The 24,228-nt window shown below is 41.4% G+C and overlaps 4 protein-coding genes across 4 annotated transcripts; 2 read left to right on the forward strand and 2 right to left on the reverse strand.

Moving 5' to 3' along the window:
* The first annotated feature begins 12,944 nt into the window (after positions 1-12,944).
* LOC134194206 (uncharacterized) lies at positions 12,945-13,969 on the forward strand. Its single transcript, XM_062663132.1, has 3 exons — positions 12,945-13,041; positions 13,136-13,540; positions 13,607-13,969. The coding sequence occupies exons 1-3, from the start codon at positions 12,976-12,978 to the stop codon at positions 13,775-13,777; spliced, it is 642 nt and encodes a 213-aa protein (XP_062519116.1). The 5' UTR covers positions 12,945-12,975; the 3' UTR covers positions 13,778-13,969.
* A 1,146-nt stretch (positions 13,970-15,115) lies between these two features.
* LOC134193881 (synembryn-A-like) lies at positions 15,116-17,137 on the reverse strand. The gene is made up of 2 exons (XM_062662729.1): positions 16,072-17,137; positions 15,116-15,897 (listed from the first exon to the last, which is right to left on the reverse strand). The coding sequence occupies exons 1-2, from the start codon at positions 16,993-16,995 to the stop codon at positions 15,376-15,378; spliced, it is 1,446 nt and encodes a 481-aa protein (XP_062518713.1). The 5' UTR covers positions 16,996-17,137; the 3' UTR covers positions 15,116-15,375.
* A 515-nt stretch (positions 17,138-17,652) lies between these two features.
* On the forward strand, positions 17,653-21,072 carry LOC134193965 (uncharacterized). Its single transcript, XM_062662840.1, has 10 exons — positions 17,653-17,902; positions 18,839-18,880; positions 18,946-19,112; positions 19,471-19,555; positions 19,627-19,656; positions 19,713-19,809; positions 20,166-20,216; positions 20,280-20,407; positions 20,467-20,517; positions 20,586-21,072. The coding sequence occupies exons 1-10, from the start codon at positions 17,705-17,707 to the stop codon at positions 20,724-20,726; spliced, it is 990 nt and encodes a 329-aa protein (XP_062518824.1). The 5' UTR covers positions 17,653-17,704; the 3' UTR covers positions 20,727-21,072.
* Positions 21,073-22,658: 1,586 nt separating this feature from the next.
* Positions 22,659-23,453, reverse strand: LOC134194219 (uncharacterized). Its single transcript, XM_062663145.1, has one exon. The coding sequence runs from the start codon at positions 23,438-23,440 to the stop codon at positions 22,886-22,888; it is 555 nt and encodes a 184-aa protein (XP_062519129.1). The 5' UTR covers positions 23,441-23,453; the 3' UTR covers positions 22,659-22,885.
* Positions 23,454-24,228: the final 775 nt, after the last annotated feature.

Genomic DNA, 24,228 nt, shown 5'->3' on the forward strand with positions numbered 1-24,228 from the left:
ACTTCCATAGGCTAACACCGGATACTACTGCAAATCCATAATCTTTTTCAGCTAATAATTTTCGGAACACCTTGATAGCACTCCCAATCATAATTTAAGTAATACTAAATCTCTTTTTATATCCATTAATGCATTACCCACAATAGTTTGATCACAAATTTGTAATAAAGTTGGTGATGTAGATATAAATGCATTAAAAATTGTTAAAAAGGAAGAGTCACTTTCTAAATATCTCGTGTTGGCTTTCAATTCTAATTAAGAAGAACTAAAAGCATCCTGTATTAACTTGAAAGTTGAAAGTATTGCTCATGATGTAATACATACCTGATAACATGCCCTAAAATTTTTCTAAATCTATCTAATATGCATGAGCTTTGAAAAGACTTGATAATCCCGTTAAGAGCTTATATACATTAATAAAATAATAGTTTGTCTCAGTGAGTACAACAAAACTCATTCAATTAGCTGAATCTCGTGATCCTGCAAGCGGTGGTCTTCAATAGCGTAGTCTGACATGTTTTGAAATTGCATTTGCAATAACACTTTTCAGTTACATTTATTTCTAAAATTTAACAATAGTTGATTTCATGTGAACACGGTCACAACAATATCCAAACACGTCTAGGTAGCCATTTGATTACAGCATTTTGAAAACTGTTATATTCAACAATCTAGTTTCATAAAGATTGTTTAAATTCCACATTGATATAAAATCTCTACTCAGTCTACATATTGCTATATAACCCTTTGATCAGACGTTTAAGCGTCTTTCGTTTTCTAGCGGACGAAGAGCTCTATACAACAGATACCTTCACCAAATCTCAGATATCTAACCATTTCAGTCCGTCAGAATAAAGACAAAGTACAGATATCTGCATACGCACAAAGCAAGAGCATTTCTCAAACTTTAATTGAACATCTGACGTTGTCTGAAAACAATATCCAAGGTGTGTTTTCAAAATGTCAAGAAGTTGCCGTGAAAAGCAAGTATCTATAACAACTACAATGACGTCAATGCTTATCATCAGTTTATGTCTATCTGTTGGGCAATTCCAAAGCTTACACAAGCGAAACAAAAGATCTCACGACAACAGGTTAACAGTGATGATATCTTTTGAATATGAGATTTACACTGATAAATTTGGAGAAATTGACATGAACACAAAGGATGGCAAACATTTCAAGATTGGAAAATCAATGAACCTTTAAGTAGAATCATTGTCCTATGGAAAGGTAGCTTACAGCGTCAAGATTGGAAACCGAAAGCGACACTATTTACTCATTTCAGGATTAGAAAAACCAGATTGACAAGCAAGCAACGAGGTTGGCATATTTGCAAACTGGTTGTACACTCTAGACACCAACTCGTGGCAGAACGTAGATGATGGAGACTTTCCTTCAATAGAATCATATCTTCTTTGATTCAATTTTGCTCCAAGATTGTTGCATTTCAATTCGGTTATATGTTTGATAATTTCTCTATCCCCAGACAGGCCTGGGTATTTGACACAGTATCGCTGAACTGGCAGGAAACGCAAGTGCATGGTTATTCTCGTTTCTATTTCAATTTCGATGACAATGAGGTCGTTGCGGTTCTTGCTTTTCAGTCACAAACTAATTGCTTATGCAATCGGTCTGCTTTTGTCTTGCTCTATTCTTCCGACTTTAGAAGTTCTATGCACGCATTGCGATGTGTAAATCGAGATGGCACTGAAAGCCACGAGTGGACTGACAACAAATCTAACATTAAAGAAACGTCACATTCTGCAGGCAAGTTTATAGCTTCTTCCTATTCAGGTAAAATCGTTCTTTATAATCCGAATAAACAAACGTTGTGGACTTTTGAAAACGAGGCACGGAAATATATAACTGCAGTTCGATGTCCTCTGCCATTAATTGGCGACGAGTCATTATCACAAACATTCCATAGTGCTGTTGCAACAAAAAACAGTAATTTGATCGTATTCAACATTCTTACTAAAAAGTACTAAATTTCAATTTGAAAAGTAATGAATGTATCGTTGAAGACGTTGTAGGCAACATTCCCGGTAAAAGGTATAATGTACATACGAGCTTAGTTGAAGATCAAAAGACAATCGTCGTCTTTACATACGAGGCAATATCCGGAATATCACAAGTTTGGAAATTTATCTATGAAGTTAAAGTGTGGATATCGCAAAGATTGCCAAGGCCCGACGTTTACCCTGATTCTATAGAACTATCAACCTATACTTCGAAGAAGAACTATCTCACATTTGCCCAATCATTTACAGATGAACTAGAACAAGTTTCCTCGAGTTCATATATTTGGAACTTAGATGTAAAAATCATGCAGTGGTCGAAAAAGAAGTTTTCAGTACTATTCTGGATGTGGCAAACGACGGATACGAAGCCAGCTCCTGGTTTGATGGCTGTTGCTTTGTAGCACTTCGCAATCAAAACGATAAAAAAATTATGCAAGCGTGGATCTAAAATGATACTGACAACGAAATACGATTATTGGAATTGCCTTCAATAATTCCTCACTCCTTGATGTCATTCGTTTCAGTTAATAAAACTTCTGCCATTCTTTTTGGTGGAAGGAATTCTAATTCAGTCTTAAATGCTACATTTGATGACGCATGGATAATTCAACTTCAACCAATGTTTAAGTGGAAACAAGTAGACGGAGACATAACTCATTCTGCTCGACCTAGCGCTCGTTTTAATCACGCAGCGACTGTAATGCAGTCTAAAATGTATGTATTTGGCGGAATGAATGCTTCCGAAGAATGTCTAAATGATGTTTGGGTATTTGATGTTAACACAGAGAGATGGTCAGAACTGATAACTGACAATATAGGACCTAATTCTCAAACAGTTCGGAATGCGATTGTTCTGCCGCTTCAACACCAGGTCAACTGCTAATCACTGTAAAGAGTATAGACCTAGACACAAGTAGCGGTTTTGCATACCATTAAAGGAGAGTCCAAACGTGGCTGTTCATTGTACAGGCCAAAACGTGGCATCTTATAGCAGAAACCAAATATATAGACATTACAATACACAAAACTTCTTTATCAAAATCTTTCTTTTGGAGAGGATTTCTTCTCATGCTTGACACATTAAAAAGTAGAATCTATTATTTAACAGTCAGATGACCAACTGGATTTACCTCATCTAACATATCAGAGAAATCTTGTCATTTTTGTAAAAAGGGATATTACAGAGAGACGATATTTTCTGATCCAGAATGCGTTCAATGTTCCAATGGTCTAACAACAATTAGCACAGGAGCTAGAAATATTGAAGAATGCAGCATGTGCAGTGTAGATCGCTGCAATACGGCAAGTGTGTACCAGATTTCAACGAAGAAAGTTTGAGACCGGCCTGTCAATGTTTCGTTGGATTTACCGGTTCTACATGCCAATATCCTACCTATTGGTTGATAGGAGCAGGAATTACTCTCTCTTACTGCTCAACAGAAAAAGAAAGAGCGAACGTGCTTTGCGAAATGAAGTGACAGTGTTGACGAACGTATGAGAAATAGATGAAGATGAAGTGATGACTGGAGAACTAATTGGATCTGGAGCATCTGGATCCGTTTACAAGGCTTTCTACAGAAATATTACTGTAGCTGTAAAGAAGATGGTGGCTGTAGGTTTTTCCAAATCTATAGAAGACTTCGAAACGGAGATAATGTTCATGAGAACTGTAAGACACAAGAATATCGTTCTCTTCATTGGTGTGGGTAAGTCACAATCTGGAGACGTTCCTTTCCTTGTCATGGAATATATGGAGGGCGGATCTCTAAGAAATATACTACACGATTTATCGATTGATATCAACTGTAAGCGTAAGATAAAATTTGCCATGGATTCAGCAAAGAGGTATGCATTTTCTTGACACGTTAGAACCGCCTCGAATACATCGAGATCTGAAAAGCGATAATCTACTTGTAAGCAAAGACTGGATTGTTAAAATGGCTGATTTCGGTTTAGGGAGAACCGTCAATGGTAACGTTAAACGAAACGGTAAACAGCGGATTAGACGCCACAATGGCTCAAATCCCCAACATATTTCTCTGCTTCACAAGCGAGAAGGTTTATCTTTCGCCGGTGTTGGAACTGCAAGATGGCGAGCTCCAGAATTTACTCTTCGAGAGCCGTACGGTACCGCAGTTGACGTTTACAGGTTACTGGTATTACAGTTTAATTAACAAGATATAAGCATCTAAATAATAATATCCGTTTTTGTATTTGCAGTTTTGGAATTGTGTTGTGGGAAATCTGGACAAGACAGCTTCCATTCGATCAATACAGTTTCGATTATGAAGTGACCGGCGCTGTGGTTGCAAAGCAAAGACCTGTAATTCCTCAAGATTGTCCACAGCCGTTAGCAAGCATTATGAAATACTGTTGGTCACCCAGACCATCAGACAGACTTTCATTCAGTCAAATTACTTCGCAACTTAAGAAAGCTGCTTGATTGGGCCCTGTTGAATTGGTAGCTGCTGTTTTATTGTACTTTCCAACGATATCAGCAAAAAATTCATAGAAGCGTGGATGTAAAATGCTACTGACAATTTTTTGATATTATTGTTATCAAATTTTTCGATAACAATTTGCTACTCTATGTCATTCGTTGCTGTCAATAGATCATTTTTGGCGATATAGCTTAAAGTAACACTTCAGATGCTGCTGCTTGCAATGAAACTTGGATAATGCACCTTCAACCAATGTTGTTGCATTGGAGACAAGCTACTGGAGATATGGTCTATTGTGTTCGACCTAGCACACGCTTTAATCACGCAGCGGTCATCATACAGTCCAAATGCATGGGTTTGATTGAAGAGATGGTTCATGAGCATGCCTAAGTAATCTCTGGATGTTTGAAGTTACCAAAGGAAGATAGTCAGAACTGACAGCTTACAATAGAAGACCTAATCTCTCGAATGCTTTTGTATGCCAATATTCAGCAGCTTCTACGCCGGGTCAGCTATTAATCACTATAAAGTATGTGTACACTCAATATGTCAGTTAAGCTTACGAAAAGTATGGACTAGAAACATGGGTGTATATTATACACGTCAAAATGTGGTACGTCATTGCACCACATGAATTCAACAAATATTTCAATACACTTGATCAACGGAATATTATCAAAATCATTTTAAATGGAAAAGATTTCTTGTCATGTATACATTTGAACATTGACATAAAATATTTAGCAGTCAGATGTCCAGCTGGGTTTGCTCCTCCAATATTTCTGACCGACATTGTCATTTTTACAAACAAGGGTATTACAGAGAGACGATGTTCGCGCTGATCCAGATTGTGTCCAGTGTTCAAACGGTCTAACGACAGTTCAGATTGGAGCTCGCATCATCTCAGAGTGCAGCGTGTGCAATGTCAGTCGTTGCAAATGCAACAAGTGTGTACCTCTGTTCACTGATGGAACTCTGCGAACAGCCTGTCAATGTTACTTTGGCGCCACAGGTTCTATATACGAATATCCTACCTATACTTTCCATATGAGCAGGAATCAGTCTATTCGTTGCTGTTTCTACCGCAAAAGTAACAGCCTACCTTTTAGTGCCAAACGGAAAAGGAAAAGCGAGCATGCATGTGTATACATAAAATATAGTAGATTTGTGGTTATGTCTAATCATATAGCAAGTAAAATCTGCACATTAATAATAAAAGTTTACTTTTAATGTGGAGAAGACCCGCTAGCAATGCAGCTAATTTTTATATTAAGTGTATCTATTTTGGCTGTCATCTGTTTCTCCTCTAAACATGGCTTATTCTTTCCAGTTACATTGACATGCGCAACTTCTAAATCACAATATACTAACCAAGTTGTCTTCTGTCATTCTTTACTTCCTCTTCCTTCTTCAATCAGACCCTTGACGAATGTCTCCAAGACGTCGTACAATTTCACTAAACGACGGCCTCGCAAGCGAATCACCATTCCAGCAGCTCTGCATGAGATTTCTAACCTTGTTTGGACAAGCAATTGGAATATCAGGTCGCTCGCCGTTCTTCACAGCGGTCGCAATTTCTACAGTAAACGTGTACTCGACGAAAGGAATATCACGCGTCCAAATCTCCCAAAGAACAATTCCGTAACTAAAACAACACAACTATTACATTAGTACTAATTCAGGCGCGATTTAGGTTAGACGCTTCTTGATAATAAACTTATTAATCCATCGCGCATGCGCTAGGGTTACAGTAATACTGCTGTGGACCATTGAACGACCGGACAAACTAAGAAACGTAATGCATGCGCTCATTGATATCGCTTGTGCTAATTAGCATGCCAGGCGATGTGATAATGTGTTTGCATGATTTCAAGAGGCATTTCATAAATTCGACAATGCCACGTGGAATATGTCCAGCCCTTTTCTCACGATCTTGATATTATAGGTGCCTGTATGTTTGCAGCACCATTTCCGAGCTAGCAGCGAGGGTATAGCACTTTACTGCTTTTATTTTGTAGGTTCTAACAGAGGAGACTTTCAGACATTTAACGATTTATTTGTTATTTGAGGGCACTTAGTAAGTGCAACCTGCTTTAGAGCTTGCAGGTCTTGCACAGGCTGGCTGGGTTTGGAGGGTTCGGACGAACCGCCCGCTTAGCTATATAAAGGTCCCTGTCGATCCAAAGTTGCTTGTTCATCTTGGATTCTTGTAGACATCTGCATTGATACAAAAGATATAGATGAATTCAGTATACGGACTACTTTGCTCATTGTCCCATTCATTGTTGAAGACTAAATTGATCTCTTGCACTAAGTTTAGTTTTTGCTTGACTCTATCCAAGTTGCTCATCTATACTTTTTGAGAACTATATGTATACAGCAAAATTTTTAAAAATTCCGTGATGGGATGATGACGTCTTGGGTTTATTTAACTAGTCAATGTATTAAGCAACGCCCACTTTAACGTTATTAGGCTACAACTATGGCGATTGGTTCGTTATGTTTGCTGCACTGATATGTGGTGGTAGTGCATGATCTCTTTGACAATCATGAATGTGTATAGGAGCCAGCTAGTTACTACCACAAGATGCAGTATCTAATATTGTCTGTGATGCGCAACCGGTCCCTTTATTGATTGAAGGCGGCAGTAACAGCACAAATTTTGCCAAAGACTGATGTGTCACCTTTAAGAGCAAATTGTTTTTGGAAGTCTATTCTGTAATCAAGGCGTCTTGCCATCATCTAAATTTTTTATGGAGCGCCTGAATTAAAGCTCTAACGGTAAATAATAGAAATTAGACCCCGGATGTATATGCACTTACCTGTAGACATCGACTAATCCGTCATACTTTTGGCGTTGTAACAGTTCAGGTGCGCACCATCTTGTCGTTCCAATGCCAACCACCGACATATCTTCTGTCAAGGCAAAACGCGATTCTTCGTCTAGATTGCCGTCTCCTCTTCGTCGACTTCTTCTCGTCTGTGACCGTCCGTCTTGCCCGTGAAAGTACGCAAACCGCCCGAGACCGAAATCGGCCACCTTGACGATCCAGCTCTCGCTCACAAGAAGATTCGCGCTCTTGAGGTCTCTATGAATTCTTGGCGGCTCCAAGTCGTGCAGGAACCTCATTCCTTGAGCGACGTCGTTAGCAAATTGGAGCTTGCGTGTTGCCGTCAGTTCGATTGCTGAATCGTCGAGGACTTGGCGAAGAGATCCTCTCGGCATGTATTCAGCGATTAAGAACGGTTGCGAGTCTGATCCCATTTTTCCAGCGCCGAGAAAGAGAACGATGTTGCGATGACGCATCGTTTGCATGAACTTGATTTCGCGCGCGAATTCTAAACACATCCGGGGATCTTCCGGAACGAGCATTAGTTTTATGGCTACTGTCATGTCGCGGTATCGAGCCGTCCACACACTTCCGGATGAGCCTTTCCCGATTTCTTCTAACACGTCGACCTCGTCCTCGCTGATCTGCCACACTCCGTTTAGCTTGTCAATCTCTCTTCGCAGTGCTCGTTCGCTCATCTTGCGTTTCCTTCGTATGTAGACGGTTGCCACTAATCCTGCAAATGTAGCGATTAATATCAACAAAATGCCTAAACCTATGTAATAGTAGGTGGCGTATTGACAGTGAGATCCCGTATAGCCGACGTCGCAATCACATGTTGAAGTGGGAGCCGAGTTGAATGTGGTAATGTAACAATGGCCGTGATGACAGTAATCTACCTCACATTCGGAGCATTCGGAAATATTCGCCGACCCTCGAAGTTTTGTTGTGGTGCCGTCAGGACAGCGGCGACATATAGTGGCGCCTTCTTCGGCGTACAATCCGACATCACATATGCTGCACGGCTCTCTAGAGATGTCGACCGATAAAAATCCGGTCGGACAACCGAGTTTCATGTAGAAGAGTGCTAACTGCGATTTTCCCAACATTAACAGGTGTCCCTTCCAAAACAATATCGGCAATGCTTCTCGCTCTAGAGGCCAAGCCAAAATGTCTACTCCCCATTGATATACACCTATGCGACGCCACATATTTAGATGAATAATGTAAGTCCAGATGTGAATATGAGGACGATGTTTGCATTCGTCTGTTACCGTGATAATGCAACCGACACTGATCCATAATTGTCCTTTGCTGCTTGCAGCATATGCCTTGCAAGGTTGAATCTCGGTTAGATTGGGACCTTGATTTACTGCGTTGATGAGCACCCACTTGTTGCTGTCGACGTGAAACGTCCATAATTCTTCAAAGCATGTTTTTGTTTTGAGTATGCTTTTGTTGTTACTTCCGCCGTAGACGTACATTACGGAATCAACGACTACCGATGTGTGATCGTATCGCGGAGATGGAGTGGTGGAGGTCGCTCCCACGCGTGCCCAACTTTGATTTCTACACGAAAAGATCCAAACATCGTTATATATTGTGTGCATTGTGTACGTTCTTCCTCCGAAGACAATGAGACGAGTGTAATTTATTGCTACAAGGCTGTAGCCTATTCGAAGAGGTGGAGGAGAATTCCTTGCAATCATTTTGTTCCAAGTGTTCGCCTTTTTGTTGTACTGCCACAAGCCCATGTCGTCATCGGATGAGCACCATAAGTCATTGTCAAGCCATGTGTTGGCCAGTTTGGGGGTGTAATATGATATCTCCTTATTGGATTTTACCAATACCTCCCATCTCATTGACAGTAAGTTGAAAGACCAAATATAATCAGTGACAGTCTGGGTCCAAATATTTGACGGATTGTAGTAGTCACGATTTTGCAAGACGTACAGCCTGTTACTTTGGACAGAATAGTTTATGTCGTGAGTGATGACAGCCGGTGGAGATCTACTCTTATCCGTTGCAATGACTTCCTCCCACACCCACACACTTGTATTTGTGGGATTTTGAAGTATCCATTTGCGAAGGCCGCAATGCTCTTGTCCTCCAGGCGTGTACACGACAATCGAAGTGCCACGTGCCAGCGCGATCTCTTCGGAGGGGTTTAACCCAAAACTCCTTTTCGGCCACGGAACGTTGCCAACCACTGAATCTAAAGAAGTCGTTAGTAACAATAGATTGAAGATAACGACCTTTCTGCTGCTAAAGCTGAAGAGCACGTAACTCATGGATTCTTCCATAAAAACAGCAACCAGTAAATCGTCAACAGAAATAGAGTTTTTCCAGTTGATGCAAGCGGTTGTTGACACCCACGTCAAACTGTAGATCGAGAAATACCAAAGGCAATTACCAATAATTGTAAATACCGTTTCCTTTGAAGATGACGTTACTACAGGCATACAAACTGTATTAACTGCTGACGTTGATGCATGAATTTTCGTTTGCTTCCAGCTATAGATTTTTGCATCTTCAATGCATACAAGTTCGTAGAGTAGCGAACAGTTCAGATCGGAATGAAAGTGACGGGGAAAGGCAAGAACGGCTTCTTTGCAGTAACAAGAAGTGTTGACATCTTTGACTGTGATGAGCATATCGTAAGACAACATGGACGACTTTTGTCCCAAAACGGTAATCTTTTTCCACTGAAGTGTTGCTCCATCAAACAACCAGTTGTTTTCCAGATTTGGACGTGTATTAATCATAATAACATGCATTTTACAAATTTCTACCAAAACCAAATTTTCACGAAAATTTGGATGTTCATCTAGATAATCCAGAATTCGCCAAGAGTTTACGTCTTCATCATATATCCATGTATCATTTCGAAGCGACGTACCACCCGTTGACTGTTGGAAGTGTCCTCCAAACATCAAAAGATGATCGTTTTGACTTTTGTTGTACAAACGTGAAAATGCGGCTACACCGTATTCTGAAAGCTTTGGTCCATTGCACTCCCAGTTGGTGTATCGACCCCAGCTATTTATAGGCAACTTCGTGCTGTAGAAAGGATTCGATTTCAATGTTTCTCTTCTCGACAAAAAATCGTTTACGTTCTCTTCCTTGGACAAATCGAGACAGAGTTGGTTGACACTTCTGCTATTCAAATTGGTCGACCCGTGAGTACTCACCCATATCAAAATTGCGAAGAGAAAACGAATGGCATATGATATAGCCATCGCTTTCAAGTTCTGATTTCCTGCAAGTGCATCAAACGAGAAGTCACAATTCTACTTATAAGTCGTCGTATACAAAGCAGCCTTTATTCTTAATTATTGTATAAATGTGAATTCGTCTACTCTCAGCCTAGAACAAACGGCATTGCACATGAATGCATAATCTTGGTAGTGATGCCAACTACCAAATTCCACATTGCAAGTTCAGACCACAACGACAATTTTTGTTCTATAAACGAGCATGCAGAGTGCTTACCTGTCGTATTTTCCTGCCTTCAAAGCAGCAGCTAACGAAACTGTAGCAACTTTCAGAATGAAACGTTAGCACGAACTTGAGTACAGTACTCTTCACGTCAATTAGGCAAAATAGATCAGGACAGTGCAGATTCAATCATGAGAGACAATATGCTGGCGTCCATTTGATTTCAAGATTATCACTCTATCCAGTTCTAGAGATGAAAAGCTGTAGCGGACGCGTGTAACTGCATGGTTTGGTTTAAAAGCAAGATGTTACAAAGGAACGAAATTCTTGGAATAGTAATCCAATCTTCAGAGTGTGCACCAATTGTATAGAAACCGAACTGTTTCACAAACGCGAAAGCAGATGCCTCAACAGGCTCTTTAGAAAGTACGTAACTTACCCTCAGGAGTGTAGGCGACCGAACATCGCAACCGGCACAACTCTTCTCCAAACGCGATCGATCGTAGTTTACGTCCTTCTGGAAAAACGAGAATAATATTCGGTTTGACTCGTTGATTCCAACTATAACTAAGTGTTCTATGACCGACAACTATATATACATAACAGGGGGCTATTTGTAATTTTTGTATGTAGAAATTTAAATATACACTCTCTCTATTTAGGTCATAAAATCAATTTGAAAATCGGGGAGGGTGCACTGTTATGGTAGTTACGTGATGAAGATTTCAAGTTAGAGCAGCCAGCTTTCTACTATTGCTTTTGTGTCAGAGCTGCTGACGTCTATGAAGAAAAACTCTTATTTTTTACTTGACCAACGAATCGATAGGTGAAATGGAGTCTTGGCATTATTAATTTACACTCAGAAGTGCTTCCCGTTGATTTAGTATTTGCAGACTCCCGATTACTAAATTCATATCAATTTACAGAATATGTGGTTGTTAGCTGCTTTCCAATTGTAGAAATCATAGCAGATACGAGTGAGGTTGGCTGGAAGAAGGTAGACAGGAAAATTGTACCACTGTAGTATTACTACCATTGAATGGTCACTCTTCGCTTCAATTACTAAGTTGCAGCAAACAGAGTAAAGTGTGCTAAAACGCATTGTTCGGGTCCAATTGCTGTTCAGTGTCAAGCTTTTTGTTTACCATTTGCACGGTCTCTCTTAACGCGTGCTATAGACGATGGACACAAGCGGATGGCCCCAAAATAAGAGACCACTCAAGCCTTCGTATAGGCAAAAAGTGCATGATAAAGTTTGTTTTGAGTCTATCCTTAGTGCATTAATATATTTGCGTTTTCCCAATTTTCCAGATATTCAGCGACATCCATGAAGAACGTGCAGCATAGCTGTCGCCTGAATATTTTGCACCTATTTCAATCGTTTTTCTATCAAAGCATATATATTGAATTGAAAGCATCCAAACGAGCTTCCAGACTGTTGTAGAAAATGATCTAGGTGATGTTTGTATATGCACTGCTGCGACGTAAACTTCCAGTCAGAATAATCACAGTGCTCTTGTTTATGTGTTGAACTGGTAGATTGCATGATCAGTGGTTGAAATGGTGTTCCAATTTGGTTATTTGACAGTTTGCATAGAGCCATCTTTACTGTTGGCAAGAGCTATGCTGGACATCAAAAATGCGGAGGCCGGCTACTAGTGTTTTGTATGCACGAGACCTTTCTTAGATAATTTTTATTTATATATTGTCTATCTAAAATGATATATCCACTTACTAATATTGGGGAGGCCGTGGCCTCTCCAAGCCCATGCGTATAGCAATGCCAACGCTGTTGGTCTAACAATAATATTTCTCTAAACCCTGAAAGAAGAAAATGGCATGTGCGGGGGAAAAATTTATGCGGTTTTGTGCTCATTGCACAATTAAATTACCTGCTAATAGAGTTGGACTTTCCTCCTGCACACGGTAGTTGGATTGAACTTGTTATCACACAAATTAATTGCACACTAATAGTAATGTTCCCTGATGTCGCCCGATTAAATTCCCACACAATTTCTTCTTTCAGTGTATGTGCATTCTATAGTCTTCGGTATTGCAGTTCAGTTTACTGCATGCCCACCTCCGTTCTCCAAAAAGCGTGCAGCTTTGACATGCACTTTCATTACGCTATATCTGCATGTGTTACAGAAAGTAGGAGGGTAATTTCATCATCTAGAAGCATTTCATGCGTCACGCACGGTTGGGACGCATCTATCAGCTCTCTCAGCTCTCTCTTCAACCATGCCACAACAGAGTAGTAGAAGGGCAATGGTATGCTGCCGCATTGGCGCCAGGATTGTCAACACGGTATCTACACAGTCTACTTAATTAATTAAACAAAATTTATAATGCCGTTTCTTCTCCACTTACTCTTCCATATTGTTTCAATGGCTGTGTCTAGGCTCTTGCCTGTGCTGTCGTCGGGCTGATAGCAAGTCGTTTGTACACGACCGGCAAATGCTACACACTCAGATTCGCATTCCCGTGCCACTGGGTCTTCGTCACGTCTTCTCTGTCGATTCTAGTCGCCGTAGGATACTGTGCCGTCGACTGCATGCGATTCTCGGGAGAGAAACCGCATAGAACGAACGATTTCGAAGGCTTCTTTCTCAAGACCGGCGTTCTGGTTTCGGTCGCTCTCACTGGAATCTGGCTGACGTCTGGATGCCTGTTGTCCAAACAACTAGCCGACTTCCAAAGGAAGAACGACGAGCTGCAAGGTGAGGAGAGAGCTAACGTCGGCTACGTCACGGTTCTCTTTGGAATTATTACAATTGTCGCTAGTCTAGTTACAGCGATATCATGGGTGAAATTTCACTTTCTCTTTTCTGTTTCTGATAATGAGTTTGACTGTTACGTTCAACGGTTTTAGCTCGCTCTCGCTGTTTATGAGGGTATCGACCTGCGTCATTGGCTGCGTGAGAAGCAGCTGCAGAAGTACAGATGGAGTAGATTGATTGAACCTGATGAAGAGTACGAGCAGGCGGAAGCACTGTGTGAACCAACCAGTCTCGGTAATGGCAGAAGACAGAAAGGGTGGTGATGAATTCGAATATATTGAGACCTAATAAAACCAGAGCTATAGTTCTAGAGTGATGTGTGAAAAAGTGTAAGCAATAAGGAAAAATCCGTAGGTGGTCGTTTTCGTTTCAATCGGATGCTCGTTTTCGATTGTATTGTGTGCGATTGCTTTCCGTAAATTTACCTCATTTTAACCTCTTATATTATATGCAGTTCCGTATAAGAGTCCGGTATACACATGTTGAGTGTATTAGCTGTCCATATGAAACTGCGTTCTTGCATGTCTAGATGCCCATTATCTAGTCAAATTAATTAAATTAAGACTTAGCCAGCACTCTGGTTGGTCTGGCCATGGCCAAACAAAATATTTAAGAATTCCACTTTTGCCAGACACTAAATGTCATCAAATTCCGGGTTGCTGTAGAGTTGATTAGATAAATCATAATGTGTGACAAGTATTAACGCATGCTTTGTGTACATGTTAGCTAAATTTTGTAATTGGTTGTGTGCTCTTGTTTTTTTACTAAATTAAGAGACACGTATTCCACTTGCTTTCAATAACAGCAGCAGACTAAAAGGTCACACCCACTAACGCACGCTAGGACGTACAGTAGACTCTATCCCACAACAAAAAAGTGATCATTAACACAGATAGCACTGCGTGATGATTTATACTTCCTCAAAGTAGAGAAATAGAGGTGCAGCAATCAAGCAAATTCAGTAGTTGTCTCTATAGAAAAAGTCTCCTAGCGCTCGCACATATCCCAGGAAGTGCATACCCAGACAAAATTTGGATAACCTTGTTAAATCCAGAATTTTAGTCACTGACAAAATTTATACGAATAGGTTTGTCAATACAAAATCCATATTGGTAATAAGCCTTCATGTGACTTGTCATTCACGTGGTCACCAAGTACATGTATAAAGTTTATCACGTGACACATCAGATTTCCTCATTATTCTACCAGTAAAGTATCCCAAGGGTTCATTCATCTGCTCTTGCCAGCCAATTTTTATTAAAGAGACTGTATATGTAACATTTCACGTTGTAGCACCCTAGATTCGTCTGTGCCAATCAGTGTCCAGTATTCGCTTAGAATAGGTGACATATCCTAGTTCCACTACATATTGACGGTCAATAAATCGGGCGGTTTACCAGCCCAGGGCTACTGGTTATTAACCAGTCAATATGTAACAAAAGTGGGATATGTCATTTATTCTACGCAAATACTAGACACTGATTGGTGCAATGTCTCAGCTCTGTGCTACACAAGTCGGTTATAGACCTTCTGGCATGTGTATAAATGAAGTGCCAGCTCGTTAGCATTCAGGCTTCACCCTTGTGACAACTCGTCGGTGGAGCGAGGTGTATTTTGCTTAAACACTCGCCAGCAGTCTATAACCTATACTTCTGTAACATCAACCTACTATATTGTAGTAGCAACTGTCACCGTTTGCATTAATCGCAATTGCCAATTAACAGTCACAATTATACTACATCTATGTATGTATACTCAGTGCAGTCATACCTTACACACGCAATCAATGTCACACTAAAAATTATGCAACAAATAAATTGTGGTCAACAAACTGTCAGTTATGATTTCCAGATGTTTCACATCAGTCACCATTAACCTCATCATCAGAGTCTACTGCTTCACCTTCTTTGTTGCCATCTGGCAATAACGGTTTGCCGTCTTCACCAATAGGGACCACCTTCAGACAACTGTTGGAGTTAAGCTGTTGAAACAGATGCATCAGTTTGACAGCCTCGACTTCCTTTTCTTCTTCGGTCAAATCTTCATTTGCATCAAGTTTTGGTCCTACGGGTCCCCCTGTGATAGGATCTAGATCTGATTCCAGATATTCATTGGTGTCGCTGTCTTCGTCACTTGAGTACTCGCTTGATGCACTTGGTTGGTCACCACCGAGCAAGCCGCGCTGGAACAACATCCCCGCTGCATTGCCATAGCCAGTATGTTTGATGAGACGAGACACATTCTCTTTGCAAAGAATAAAGAGAAAGTCTGCCACCATTTCCTTCAAATGGGTAATGTGTGACGTCATCTGCTGAACCAATAAACTCTTTAGACCACCACTATCTTCTGGTCGAGCTGTGACATGGTGTAGTGGAGGAAGAATCTATACCAAAATCAAACCACAGAAAAAATATCAAGTTAAGCCTTAATGCAAGCCAGTTTGTCAGACACATGATCTAGATTATGAACACTGCAACTGAACTAACCTCACCAGAGACTCTAGATTACCTCACAAACATACAAGGTTACATCCGTTTAAAGTGGCTGTAATGCTCACCTTTCCTCGCATGTGCTTTCGAATTATCCTAGATGATTTTGCACAAGACCGCATTGCTGTTAGGATAGAAATGACAGCATTAGCTGGCGAATCTAACTCGACGCAACTCAGTGTCTGCAACAAGTGAGCTATTAGTGCATCAATAGCAGACACGTCACAATCCTCGTACATTGACACAACAGCTGCTGGTTCTTCCTGTACTGTAACAGAAGGCACAAGCATACTTACACATCTACTCGGCATATTGATCAATATATTTATAGCATGACTCTTTATATCGGTTGACCACCCAGGATCTTCCGACAACAAAACCAATCGAACAACATGAACAAGTCCATCGAGAGCTTTAAAGTCTTGCTCATCCAAGCCATCTATATCCAATGTTAGACTGTACAGAACTTTGAGCAATTCACACATGTCACGTGACTTCTCATCGGTGTACCGCACCAGATTTCCTGAAGCGTCGACGATGTCGAGTTGAAGTGCTCTGACTAGTGATGGAATTCCATGTAACTCTCTAGTTATAAGACACCTCGATTTAGGAGCCAAAGCTGTGACAAGAAACAGAAGTCGGGCATCAAAAAACTTTATTCCACTTGAAAGCGAGACTGAGCCACGATTTGCTATTCGTTTCATTACACCTTCGAGTACACCTTCTGTCTGACATAATTCAGCCAAATGAGGGTTCTTCAACAACAAATTAGAAAGACACTTCAAAGCTTCCTCCTGAACAGTTGATTGAGAACGTTCATCCGGGTCATTATCCACTAAACCGGCCAACCCGTACATTACTCTCATTCCGTCTGGGGACGTCAAATCGTCTAAACCCTCTGTCTCACGACAAATTATCTTGAGAGATTGTAAGGCAGCCGCTTGGAAATCACCCTCTAGCGCGCGCTCGTGTCTCTTCCTCAGCCAAGACATCAGACTTGTGACCAGTCGAGACCGGACATCGACTGTCTCACTAAACTGAAATTTGCCAGCATAAGTCTCATTGAAGTGCAGCAGAGCAGCGGTGAGTTCAGCAGTGGTGGTAGAGGTAGCTCCTGCGACACGGAGACACTCTTCCATCGCGAGTTGGATGGTTGATTTCTATGTATGCTCGCTGCACGTGCACTGATAGGTAGTTCACAACTGTTGCACGTGTTTCGATTGTCAAACGTGATGACAGTCGACACATAAGTTTAGCGCGTGAAAGATGAATTTCTGTCTTGCTAGAATGCAGCGCTTGAACTTTGCTATCCTCGTCCTTCCAGGCCAGGCCCATTATTTGGCTTTTTCCTTGCACGGGTCTGGGAGGGCGAGGCTAAATTCACTAGATAAATAAATTTTTATATGAGCGAAGCTTTTCTCTCAACACAGCTAAGGTCACAAACTCATGAAAAATAACAAAAGTCGTCTATAGTCTAATAATAGTATCTATTTTAGTTCTAAATTAATTAGCTAACTAGAGGTTTTTATTCTTGAGTACCCGAATGTTTCAATATTGCATCACTCTGACGCTCTTATAGATGTAAATGACAACTTTCGATCAGTAATAGATTGCTTTGGATCGTACTGTACGCACAACTTTGATCTGATCACAATGCGCCAAGCGTATCACCGCTAAGCCTATAGCACGTTACTGCAACCAATGGCTTTGAATCTGTCCGGCTATGCAGTCGACTTCAAAGCCGTTCAGGAAGCTGTTACTCGCCTTTCGCCTTTTATACACCGTACTCCTATTGTGACGAGCGGAACTGCGGATGAAAGAGTGGGAAGGAGGCTGTTCTTCAAAGCAGAGAATCTTCAGCAAACTGGAGCCTTCAAGATACGGGGAGCACTGAATGCGGTAGAAACATTATAAAATTTAATATCAGCATGTATTTATATGCATTTATAATCTCTGTAGTAAGTATATAAATTGCAGCATTCGTTCAATTTGAAAATATTAGTCAATTAATTAATAATGTAAATTTACCAATTGTTGTTGCATGAAGACATCGGCTATTCAAGGTGTATACACGCACACACACACACACACACACACACACACACACACACACACACACACACACACACACACACACACACACACACACACCACTGTAATGTGTTATCTTTCTAGGCAAGTAGTTGTTGATTTAAGAGTGCAAAATGATCAATAGCGTTGAATTCAGGAATGAATAGAAATGAATAATTCTAGAATCACTATAATTTTTCAGGCATTGGTGTGTGTGTGTGTGTGTGTGTGTGTGTGTGTGTGTGTGTGTGTGTGTGTGTGTGTGTGTGACGTTTGTAGCTTAATTGGTTAGAGAGTTGCATTTGGAGAATGGATACATCCGAGATCTTTGATTTGTGGATTCAAGTATGGGATGCATGGGCACAGGCGTAATTGCCTTGGGCAAGGAACTCACACACAATTGTCTCTCTTGTCTCAGGAGTATAAATGAGTACCTGGTCACTGACTGGGAGTGGACAAGACCACTGGCTTTGTAGTAACATCCTGCAGCATACTTGTACTTGTGGCCCTTTTTGTCTAGTCCCAGAGCTGTGCCATAGTCAATATAGGTGCAGTGCTGACCCTAAGCCTCCACCTAGCGCATAGATGCCCTAGCTACCTTTGCAACTGACCGTAACATCAACATACAATGTGAAGGGCTCAACATTCGTCCATTTTTATTCATGTGTGTGTGTGTGTGTGTGTGTGTGTGTGTGTGTGTGTGTGTGTGTGTGTGTGTGTGTGTGTGTACGAAAGCATGTGCAATGACTTTGCTGTGCACTACAGGTTCTGCAGTTGAAGGAATCAAATCCTGCTGTCAAAGGAGTGGTTGGATATCTTTACTGATTGCTCCTTTTTGCTTACCTTCTTGCAATGTGTTCTCATGTATATAGGCCACTCACAGTGCTGGTAACCATGGGCAAGCACTCGCTGCTGCTGCCAGAAACTGTCAGTTATCATGCACAGTTGTCATTCCAAATACTGCACCACAGGTTAAAGTCAATGCTATAAAAGGATATGGAGCAAATGTTGTGTTCTGCGAGCCAACACCTCAGGATAGGTAGGTGCAATTATGGGCAATCTTCTATCAGCATGAGCATACGTCTTACTGAATTGACAGTTCTTCAATGTCAATACAGTGAGCACATAGAATTAATAAATTAGTTAAACATACCAATAGGCGACTGTATGGATATGACTGTGAGTTTGTGAGTGGCATCGATACTACATTACAGCATGTCTGCTATTAGGTATGCAATGTACATAATCACATTGCATACCTAATGGCAGACATGCTGTACTGTAGTATCAATGCCACTCCCCAACTCACAGTCATATCCATAAAGTCGCCTATTGGTATGACTTGTATGTAACAACAGGAAAGATGTCTTATGTTGCTAATTATTATTCTTCCTCAGGAAAGCAACCAGTGAACGTGTTTGTAAGGAGGCCGGTCTCACATTTGTTTCTCCATATGATGATGTTCATGTTATTTCCGGGCAAGTGAGTTGATCAGACTCAAAGTGTACTGTAAGTACTATCCTCGTCTTGTTTGTTTCTTCACTAAACAACAGGGAACATTAGGATTAGAACTTCTTGAGCAGGTAGTATACGATCAGATTATTATTCACATGCAAAGTTTGTAGATGCTATTGATTAGGTTTCAGACATGGATGCAATTGTGGTACCAGTTAGTGGAGGTGGTTTAGCTGCTGGTGTTTGCCTTGCAGTCAAGAGCGTCAAACCTCAAATCAAAAGTTAGCAATCGAAAAGCTGTGTATTCACACGACAGCACTACCTTATATCACCCACTCTTTCAACAGCTTCTGGCCCTCTCCCCTCCTTTCTCTTCCCTCCTTCCCCTTCTTCCTCCTTTTTCCCTCTTGTCTCCCTCCCCTCGTTTGTCCCTTCTCTTAATAGCTTCTCCCTCCCTCCCTTCTTTGCTTGCTGTCTCCTCTTCTATCAACTAAGGAACTTAGAAATCATATGAGTTGGCATAATAATAATATATCCCTCAACTCCTGCATTTGAAAATATCATCTTTTTGGAAAGAGAGAACGTAAGCAAAGTAGATGACTGCGAAGTAACCTTGAATTGTGTTTGTTTTCTTTAGTTTTTGCAGCTGAACCAGCAGGAAAGGACCTTGAAGTTTCATTGAGAGCTGGTCAGAGAAAATAAAATTAGTTATGCAAATTCCAAAAATTGGAAGGTACTTACTTAATTATAGGTGAGCGATTGTGGCCTGAGCCACCTCGTCATCTAGAGACTATAGCTGATGGTTTAAGGACGCAGCAGCTTGGTCAGATAACTTGGCCTATCGCTAGAGATTGCCTAGAAAAGACAGTACTTACTATGGTACGTGCATCTGTGATTCTATAATAACACATATGAAATGAATTACAAAGTTGTTTTAGTCGGATGACGAAACAGTTGCTGCAATGAAGTTTGTGTTTGAACGAATGAAGGTTGGCTCATGTACATGCTAACTGTTGGTATTATTGATCAATTATTTATTGTTATGTGACTGGTTCAGCTGGTTGTTGAGCCGAGTGGCGCCGTTCCTGTAGCAGCTGTGATGTCAGATCGATTTCGTCTGCTTGGCAGCGATATCAAAAAAGTTAGTGTCATCATGAGTGGAGGAAACGTGAACCTTGACAAACTTCCATGGTGTTAAAGCACTTGACATGCTAAAAACGCCTCAAATTCTTTGGCCAGTCGTTTAGTATTTTTGTAATGTGCTCGTTTGCCTTATTGAAAGTAATTCAATCAAACAAATATATAGATTTGTCAGAACCCAGTAGGTCAACTGGGTTCACCAAACTGACCTACTTTGATGATTTGTTGCAATTCAAGCTGTTTCCATGCAATGAGATGTAGGATATCATACCCCAAAAATAGCACATCATGCCTTCTGGAATATCATTCTATTGCTGTTAGTGGAGATGTAATCCTGGCGTGTTATGTATCATGTTGATGACCTTCCCTCAAAATGTTTAGTAAAGGTACACTCAATTGTCTACTGTGGTGCGATTAGAACTTTTTATCCATATGTGGGAATCGTAAATTAAGTTAATGAAATCATTATAGTGATAGAAATTCCGTATTTTAATGAAATATGAAACAGGGCTTAATATTAATGTAGCTGCTGTCACTTAATTGACTCACTGTGATCTGGTGATAAAAAAGTATTGTATGCAGTGCAATAAGGCTGTCAGTACTTCTTGCATTTGCAGATCCTTTTGCATTGCAGGTAATATTATTGTATTTCTTGCATTTTGAGCATCGATGGGTACATAGTTGACTTGATGCCTCTATAGGAACCCAGTTTTATTGAGGAGACTCTGTCTAGGTGATAGATATTACATACCAAACTTGGCCAGCACCATACAACATCATACATCACAGTCATATATGCCAACAAGATTACTTGGCTCAACGCTCCTTCTCTATTACTGATCAATGGTGCTCCACTACGTAGGTGTCAAAATGGCGTTTTTATCACTGAAGTCGCTGTATTCAAACCACTCTTTAAATGTTTAGGTTTGATAGGAGCCTTCTTGATGTGATGACGCTGATATGTAGAGCTGTGCACGTGGCATCAAAAATGGTCTCATACTGAGATTCAAGGGATTACACCTTTAGAGACAGCTAGCAGTCTTATTATGAATCTGTGGATACGTCTAGTCTGTGCATGGCTCTTTGTGAAGAATCAAATACAATGATTTTCATCATATGATATGTGACCAGCATGATTTGAATTTCATAGACAGAGTCAAGGGACAGGTGAAAAATATACTACTTGTTCCTGCGTTTCCTACGTATTTAGAGTCATGCCTATGCATATGCAGGTCTAGCAGACTACATGTCAACAGCCACAGTCACAGTCTATATTTCTTGAGTAGTTTGGCCAGTGCACAGTCATATGCGAGATCTTCATCTAATTCAGAGTCCCGAATTGCATGGGGCGCGCTCAATTAGGCTCCGTGTGCACGCCCCTCTTCCAACTTCTACAGTTCTGTCGCTATAGTCGAAACAGCCAACTCTAACGACTCGTTGGAAGAGCACGCCCCTCTTCCAGCCTCTACCTGCTGCTCCTGCGCTGGTAGAGGTTGAAAGAGGGGCGTGTCTTCCAGATTTTGAGCCCAATCGAACGCGCCCATGGTCTTGTCCGAGGTCCCTAGGATTCCTAGTGACACGTCACAGTACCATATGGTTCGTTCTTAGGAATCACAAAGAACACGTGCAACGTTTGCGAAAGAGGGAAGCAGGAAATTAGCTATACCAGCTCTCCAACAGCAATGACGGCAGCAGACAAAGCAGGAGTATACCAATGCGTTTTCTCTGACGACTGCAGCAGACTGCAGACTGGCGCTTGCTTGCATGTCGCTCTCCTGATGTCTCATCCTGCTCACTCTGAGAGCCATTCTAAGCGTCAGATAGATGCCTGGCTCCCATGCGCCAAGTATTACTGAGTGGGCTGAAGCTGCATCAGGGTGTGGCGTAGTTGTTATTCCAATGTAAACCGGTCAAACCAGTGAGCCACAACCGGTCAAACCATGGAGGCGCGACCCCTTTATACCTAAAGGGTGAGAGGCACATTCCAGAGTATCTTCTCCAGTTCTATCGTATACACTTCTGACAGATACTCAAGCAACTTTAGCTAAAAATTCAATCCATGGTCCATGGAACATTGAATAATAAATACTATATCTTATTCTCAACAAGTATCTTCTATCCTAGAAAAAGTAGTAACAGCTAGAGTTGCAGTCTTTGTGTAAGTCGATTGCGGAGTGTTTCAGATCAAACGTTAACACGTCGCAAGATGGCGCCTGCTTAGCTCCATCCGACCGAGAACTGTCGCATCAGTTCCACCTTCCGATCAGGGTCGGGAACGGCTTGACGAGCATGCAGATGCGGTCGCATGGAAAGCCCAAGCAAACCGCAGAGACGTCCGCCTCTCGTGTTTCTTCTTGTACTCGGTTCGTGTCGCAAGAATTGTTGATTGTTCTCGAACAGTTCATGCCTACTGTGTACGTTCCAGCGTGGAATGCAGCTGGCAGCATCGTGGATGCTTGAGTAGACGCAGTCGATGTTCTCTTCTTCATCAGTTGAGGTATATCTAGAGATTGAGTCGCCGGTGGTGCGCCTCTCACGTTTCTGCTGGAGGAGGAACGTGCAGAATTCGTTCTCCCACTCGCCCGGGTCTGAAAGGAGCAGCACAACGCCTGGACCGGTCGTTCTGTGACAGCAGGATTGCAGACATATGCGCCCGTCGGTTGAGGATTTGCTCTCGCTCTCTGCGTGGTTGCGAGTGTACTTGAACGCCATTGCTCCGTTTCGTTGAGCCTTCGTGTCGTCTTCGCATAAATCCAGATAATAAGGCTGCATGATCCTCACTGCACAGACGCGTCAGCAAAAATGACCGACTGCGCACTCACCATATGCTTTTCCGGCAGCAGACACTCCTCAGAGGAGGGGCAGCCATACGTCTTACCGGGGCTATCCTCGTTTGTTTGTAGCCGACATGCATGATGCATGTCTATAATTCCGCTACGATTTCTCTCTTAGTATACTAATAAAGCAAGTGACACTTCAGCGCCATTGACATTCACAATGGGTCCGTCTCTAGGTAGAGAGCCTAGAGTGAAAACTCTAGAGGCGCCAACAAACTCGTTTAGACGCACCACTTGCAGGATTGCTTCGAAAACGGCCGCAACAATTTGATCAATATCTAGAGACCTCTTCTAAAACTGGAAACAGACTATTGATTGCATGTAGTTAGTGTAAGTGTAGTACAGTAAGATTGTGTTTACACCAAGCACATGAGTGTTGCTAGTCGTCGGTGGCTTCTATCTAGAAAGCTGTAACATCTAAAACGCCGACAGTCGATCATGACTAAAGGCCATGTTCTCCCACTGTGACTAACCGAGACATTCGACATTCTACAGGTAGTCTGCAGCCTGTTCTTCCCGGGCTAGCTTTATTTAATTAATTTCTATTTCTCTGCGACAGCTATATATGGTCTCATGATCATTATGCTGTCAGGTCACATCCCATATCTGTCGACACGTGCAGTGTGGTAGAAGAATATATGTACATAGTTCATGTAGTGTGTACCGTGTATGGCTTAGTTAGGGGAAGGAGTCTCAAGTTGCCTAGTAACTTCATTGCAACAA

Source organism: Corticium candelabrum, chromosome 18 (assembly GCF_963422355.1).
Source record: "Corticium candelabrum chromosome 18, ooCorCand1.1, whole genome shotgun sequence".
NCBI classification, from domain to species: Eukaryota; Metazoa; Porifera; class Homoscleromorpha; order Homosclerophorida; family Plakinidae; genus Corticium; species Corticium candelabrum.